Here is a 6,785-nt window from a genome sequence, read left to right as displayed (position 1 = left end):
TTCCAGTGTACCAAGAGTTATTTCTCTTTGCATGTTTTAAAAACATTCTTAACAAAATACAATCCAGGGCTTCTGCTTACGCAAAAAATTGCGTAAAGTACGCGTTAAAAGTTTGGAGGACCCATTCAGTTTTCGTCAATGGGGTCCCATTCAAAATTGGGCGAAGAACAGGGACCCTTTAAAAATCTGAAGAAGGGGTCCCTGGGACCCCAAAGAATTTAGCCTTAGCAGAAGCCCTGCAATCTACTGCATACTTCAAACACCATCTTTATAAGTAATAAAAACCAATTTTATGTTCATCTGTATTTATTGCACAGAACCAAACGCAAGTACTACATGCATTCCATGCTCTAAGTTCCTTTTAATTTTTTTAATTGTATAATATACAGAGCATGCATTGTGCATTATTTTAGTCATTGTGACTTTATCAGCCTAGATTGTCATACACAGATAATGCATAATTTTCTTCTCTTAAAATATAGACATATGATACAGAAAAGGTAATCTTTCTCTTGATCCCAAGTACACGATGAAGATGGATTCAAAGGTGGCCTCAAAATTGTCAGCAATGTTTTTCAAGATGTTCTCCTGAAGCAGAGATAAACAATTTAAGCCAAGCAAACTTGATAAAGATTTTATTCAAGAAAACAGAAATATAGAGGCACAATAAATAGTATTGTTTTATTTAAACAAAACATTCAAACCATGCCAGCTACAATTGGTAATGGTGAATTATGAGTTAAACAGAATGGAGAAAAAGTCAAAAAGCAAATATAGCTCATTTGTGCATCTGCTAATACTGTTTAGCCACATAACAGCAGATGCAGATAAAAAGTAGAAAGAAATGGTTTGTAGCAAAAATCTGCCAATTGGCAAAACAGTTTTTCAGCCTATTTAAAGAGTTAATGCAAAACAATCACACCTAGCATTATATCTCCTTCCCTCAAAAACAAAATACTGACAATCCTGCTAAAAAGTATCTTTGCATTCTTGTAAAATCCCTAAAAGAATGGCAACAGCTCTGCATTCTAGAAAATGCAACAGCTAACTGCTATTTTTCCTTGCACCTTACTTTCTCTTCACTTTGCTGGGGGCAGACAATGATGGTGAGTTTGGCGATCCAAGGTCTTGGGTAGGGGCTGATACAGGACCTTGGCTTCCATCTCCATCCATTCCAGCCCCACGAACACTGCGAGGAACACTAGGTATGTCTTGACTGCCTCCTCCTCCCAGACAAGATGTTGCTACATCACTAGGTGCAACTCCCTCATCTCCATCAGAATGTTTCCCTCTTGTGTATGTATAAAATAGAATCAGCATTACTGTTCAAGTGTGATGGGTACAAATAAATGATGGAGATATATATTCTAGTTTAGTCTAAAGCAAAACATTCCTTTCCTATCAAGAACTAATAGCACATTCTTGCTATCTTCTGTTGTACATTTTTTTTTTAATTCAAAAAAATAAAAGAAACCCCTCTCCCCATACCCAGTTAAAAATACCACTCCCCCCCCCCCAAAAAAAAACAAAAAAACAACAAAGTTGCAGTCTCCCATATTACCTTGTTTCAGGATGTTCAGACTTTAGGGGCTGTGTCCACTTGGATTCTACTTCTGTTGTTAGGCCACTGGCAGTCTCATGCTCAACCGTAATCTCGAAACTGCCTAGACCTAAAATATGCACACTGTGCAGCAGGATTAAGAAAGCTTTCTCAAGTATATTCAAGCCTGTAGATGACACATTCATTTCTCAACTGTTTTGAAGTAAATCTTGCATCAAATGGAAAATGCTAAGTTAACTTTAAAATGGAAACTTCCTCCTCCCCCCAAAAAATTCTAAACATTCAGTTAACAGACTTACCCTCTAACTGCAAAAAGCGTTCTGCTTCAATAACTTCATCATTTTCATCAAGAACAGGAAACTGAATCTCTGCACTTGGCTCTTCTTTGATCCTGTATGGCACATGGATACATTTGTTTTTGTGACACAATATATTTGTTGAAGATGTATGCTTGAACAAAGACTGGTTCATGATAAATATGCAAACTATTTACAGGCAAACACAATGATGTTAATGGAGCTTTAAAACAGACTTCCTGTTTTTAAACATTACTATTCACACATCAGCATTATGAAGATTCATTGTTAGATCAGGATAATGAAATAATACCTTATAATATGCAGGGTATCTTTCTGTTGACCATTAGATGGTGACTTGAGTGATGTTGGTTGCTTCAGTTTTTCATACTCTGTCACAAGATGCTTACACGTTTCTATCATGTGTTTATGGTATGCTAATATACGTGTTTGATAGAATTCATGTAGTGTAGTGACACTGCCAATCCCCATCTCGTGAAACACTTTTTCAATTATGTCCTGTCAAGCGAACAAAACATATCTTTACATGATGCTTTAAACTCTTAATAAAGATTTGCTTTCCTTACAAAATATATGCATTAAAAAATACCATTCAACAGAAACACCTTATGCCAAACCAAACAATTTAATAACGAACTAATACCCCTAGACTGCTGGCAGACGATTTTTTTCCAGTTAACTGCTAAAACGAGGCATGAGACAAGAAAGCTTCCAGTTTATTCACATTTCAGATTAACTACTAAAAGGAGGCATGATATAAGAAAGCTTCCGGATTAGTCACATTCTTTGTTACGGCTCGCCGAGACTAACAGCGGATCAAAGGTTGGGTGAAAGGCGAGAGTAGCAATATAAAAATTATATGATTTAGGGGTAACTTTGGAGGAAATTTGTTCTGCCACAAAATGTGACAAGATAATGAGTTGGGACAGCATAGAAAACCATTCCCAAATCCATAGACTAAAAGGAAGCATAAAAACATAGATAAATGGGTGGTGGAAGTAACTGAATGCATGATAATGAGCAACCGTAAACATCCCCTACTACACCAAAATTTAGGAATCAGATTTTCAATAGGACTGGATGTTTAAGAAAAGATGGACAGGAATCCCAAAAGATAAGGAAAGAAAATTATAAAGACAAAGTAAAATAAAAATCCAACAATACTTACAGGAAAACCTGACAGGCCATTCATTCCAGCTGCATCTGCTGCTGCTCGCAAGTGTTTCATGAACTGCAAGTAATATTCATGTGTAACATCTGTCAGGGTTTCCAGCACTGATTCTGGAGCACCTAAACAATGGAAAGAAACAATCCTTGATGGTTCAGGAATAGTTGGCTGCAAGTCACACCATGATCAATCCTTACTGTCTGTATAAGGCATATGTCCAGAACAGAGATTAGTCTTTCCGCTCACACAAGAATGCTTACAAATGATGATGCCAAAAGTTGATTTGAGTATATATATCTAAAAACACAAAATTTTGCAACCAATCACATTGCAGTTCAGCCTAGAACTGTTCTAGATCTATGCAATAAAGTAAGTCGTATAATTCAAGAACATGAAGAAACTGTAATGAACTGTCAAGATAAAAAAAAAGTACAGTTTAATTCAAACGTAATTAAAAAGAAAAACTAAAGATTGTTGGATATTGCCATCAAAACACATGTTCGTTGACCATTCATAGATGGTGAAGATTAAAGTTTTGCAAATTAGTGTAGAGTGAGAGTGATGACAATCAGCATCGTCATAAATAACTGTTTTGTCATCATTTTGTGCAAAACACTTGAAGCAGTGTATAACTGTATTAAAGCATCATTAAGATCACTATCATTGAGAACACTAAATGTGGAGCTTAGTTAAATTTGTAATGTAAATAGTTATTATGAAGTGCAGAGAGACAGTGAGTGGCAAGATGGGATTCTGAGCTACAGAAACATACTTTATTGTTAATACATGTAGTAAACTTCAATTTTCTAATCAAAATACCACTCACCCCACCTTTAATGTGTTACATGAATAAAATCATCACCAGAGCTGATGGCAGAGACAAAAGGTTTGCTACACAAGAAATCATGTGGATACCTTTCTCTCAAATCAGTCTGCCTAGATTATATGATCATTATGCCACTTCATCATTCACTCTAAGTGTTCACAGAGTGAACTAGGTGAAATACTATGATTTCTACGAAATTTATGTGGATGCTAACCTTGCCATTTCAACTTTATAATAATAATATTATTATCTCTTGTGTACCTTATTTGACTGTACCTCACTGGATGATTATGCATGACAGAAATACTGTAGTGTGACAGCATGACAGAGTGGTTATGTCAAAGGTGGAAGATGGGTAAGAAGTGAGCAAGTAGAGATCTTCCACTCCTCAGACACAGCCCAGTTTACCCATTTATCCCATTCAACGCAACTGACATAAAAAAGGCAACTTTAAGTTATTGCTGCAAAAGGATCTCTTAAGTTGGAAGGTTGAGTTTAAACAAAAAGGCTAATGATAACTCACATTCAAATGACATGTGTGCTAAAATGGCTGCCACTGATCGTCGTAACAATTTGCGATTAGCTATTTCATCAATAGCTGGTGGAGTCTCACCAATCCCTTTGACAAAGTCACTGAAATCAGATTTAAAGTAGAAAAAAAAAAAGAAAATCAACAAACTAGCTGCAACACTTGTTGCTTTAATGTAATGTAATAGTGGTTATAAAGATGTCCCTTCCCCAATACATAACCTATTTTTAGCCCCTTCTATTGTGACTATGTTCATTATTATATTCCAAATTTACCCATCTACCCAACACATAAAAAGTATAGGTAATCATCATAATCATTATTGACTTTTAATACAAGATAAATATTTCTGTTAACTGAGTTTTTAGAAACCAAAGATCTCAATGATTACCTGTCAAAGTTTGCAGGTATGTAAGGAACTGCTGAGTGTTCTTCATGCTGTAAAGGTGGTCTGGTATATTCTGGAATTGGAGGGACAATTGGAAAGCTGCTCTCTCCATCACCTTTCTATATATGAATTAAAAAAAATGAGATTGGCACACCATGTTCACTGCAAACAAGTTTTATTAATTAGTAGCTGCTGCAGATCATAAAATGAGAGATGACATTAGCATAAACCACAAGGAAAAACATGCTAAAAAAGTAGCCCCACACCCTTTTCTTTTTATTACCTTTCACACTGTAGCTAATGTCTCCCCTTTTTCACCTTCTGGTCTAGCTTACCCTTTAAATATTAAATTGTGTTAATAATTTTTATTATTTTAAAATAAAATAAAATAAAATAAAATAAAAAAAACAAAATTATTTTTGTTACTTACATTTTCAGTTTGTGTTGACTGTTGATGCAGGATATACTGAATTGCTTGCCGTGTTTTTCGAGTATGTTGTATAAGTCTTATGGTGTGCAAAGTCACTGGGTCAATTTGAAACCACCTGGCTGGAAGAGGCCTGTTAGCAAAAGCATCAGTGATAAAACAATACCCACTAAATTGTGCCTATGTGGCCAAATTGTAAAGATAGATAATTGTTATTTCTGGCTTGTAACACTCAAATCTGATATATGGGACCAGCAGCAAAAGATGCGTTTTGCTTACATTGGGTTGTGGTAATGAATGTGATACTGTGTGTTGGAGAAGTCATGTGATGTTTTCTGTCCCATAGTTTTTACCGCATCAGTTTTATTTTGTGGGGGGAAGGGTGGTTAATACAAAGTCATTTGTTATTTTGGAATGATACGGAGTCAAAAGGTGTGAGATGGAAGGAAAAAATGAACTAATTGCATCATGCATATTTTCCTCCAGTAGTGTTTTTGGATGAAAATGCTTCAAGAAGCTGCTTGCTGTTATGTAGTATTTTGGGAGTTTACATGTTCACAGGTTAAGAGTAGCTGGACATGTAGTTCTGTGTGAGGAAGGTGATGAAAAATTCTCAGTGATGTGCATCATATTGAGTAAGTGGAGGAAAAAAGGAGTCATTTGCAAAGATTTGTCCTGCATTGGATGTGACCGATGACTGACTGTTGTTTCTGTGGAATCAAATTCCTTTTATCATATGGTTGAACAAAGTTATGGTGTCTAATCCCAATGTAAGGAGAGTGGAGCATGGAGTTAAGTGATGTTAAAGAGTTATCTTTAGCGAAATGTGTGTAAGGGATATTTCAGTTTTTGTATATGAAATCTAGGGCTTGTTAAATCATAAGGCTAAATTTAAAGCTCCACCCAATGCAGCTCATTGTTTAATGAAGTGTCAACCATGGGTCCCTGATATCAAATTTGGTGTACTACTGGGACATGTACTTCGCTATATCATTCCCTCCACCTCACACTCCTCTCTCTCGGAGCAAATGCAATAACATTAAAAGTTATTTGGTTTTCGGCATAAGACAGCTTCATTCCTTAGCGACTGAAAAACTGAAGTGATGTGGAGATTGCCCTAAATACCGAGGATTAATCAAACGTAATATGAAACCTCACTCATTGGTCGGCGGATGGTGGCGACTGGAAGGTTGATGTAAAGGAGGACCTTCCACTTCCATGGGTCGTGGCTTTGTGATCTGTTCTCGTTCAATCGCTGCAATTCCAGAGTCTGTCTCAGGAACAGTTGGTATTTCTCCCCACAACCCCGACATTCTTCCTCTTTCAAACAGGTTGCGTAGAAAATGAGCCTTTAAAATCGAAACTAGAGTGTCAACATCGGGGAAGTAGACTTTCGCGCATATGATGCTTCCACACTCCGCCGGAAGTTGACAAATGAAAGGTGAAAGTAACACAAATATAACTCATATTTTAATAGTTTTAGTATTTATTTTTTGGTATAAAAATATATGTTCTGACTTATTCTATGCAATAACTAGGATTTTATTACTTTATGAGCATCACATTCTG

The 6,785-nt window shown here is 36.1% G+C and overlaps 1 protein-coding gene across 1 annotated transcript; it reads right to left on the bottom strand.

The window, feature by feature from the left end:
- Nucleotides 1–288: 288 nt before the first annotated feature.
- Nucleotides 289–6,643, bottom strand: LOC112558914 (STAGA complex 65 subunit gamma-like). The gene is made up of 10 exons (XM_025229669.1): nucleotides 6,375–6,643; nucleotides 5,220–5,349; nucleotides 4,793–4,908; nucleotides 4,396–4,505; nucleotides 3,047–3,168; nucleotides 2,171–2,376; nucleotides 1,861–1,952; nucleotides 1,562–1,670; nucleotides 1,073–1,291; nucleotides 289–588 (listed from the first exon to the last, which is right to left on the bottom strand). The coding sequence occupies exons 1-10, from the start codon at nucleotides 6,527–6,529 to the stop codon at nucleotides 576–578; spliced, it is 1,272 nt and encodes a 423-aa protein (XP_025085454.1). The 5' UTR covers nucleotides 6,530–6,643; the 3' UTR covers nucleotides 289–575.
- Between the last annotated feature and the right edge of the window lie 142 nt (nucleotides 6,644–6,785).

Source organism: Pomacea canaliculata, linkage group LG3 (assembly GCF_003073045.1).
Source record: "Pomacea canaliculata isolate SZHN2017 linkage group LG3, ASM307304v1, whole genome shotgun sequence".
Classification (NCBI taxonomy): Eukaryota; Metazoa; Mollusca; class Gastropoda; order Architaenioglossa; family Ampullariidae; genus Pomacea; species Pomacea canaliculata.
Note: the sequence above shows the minus strand (reverse complement) of the source record. Positions and strands in the feature narration are given on the sequence as shown.

Bases quoted from the DNA above. Each gene is read 5' to 3' on its own strand.
- LOC112558914 (XM_025229669.1), bottom strand. From the start codon at position 6,529: ATGTCGGGGTTGTGGGGAGAAATACCAACTGTTCCTGAGACAGACTCT. The intron at 4,909-5,219 runs GTAAGTAACAAA...ATTCATATATAG, and splicing joins AGTCAACACAAACTGAAAAT to AAAGGTGATGGAGAGAGCAG. The intron at 3,169-4,395 runs GTGAGTTATCAT...TCCATTGTTTAG, and splicing joins AGCACACATGTCATTTGAAT to GTGCTCCAGAATCAGTGCTG.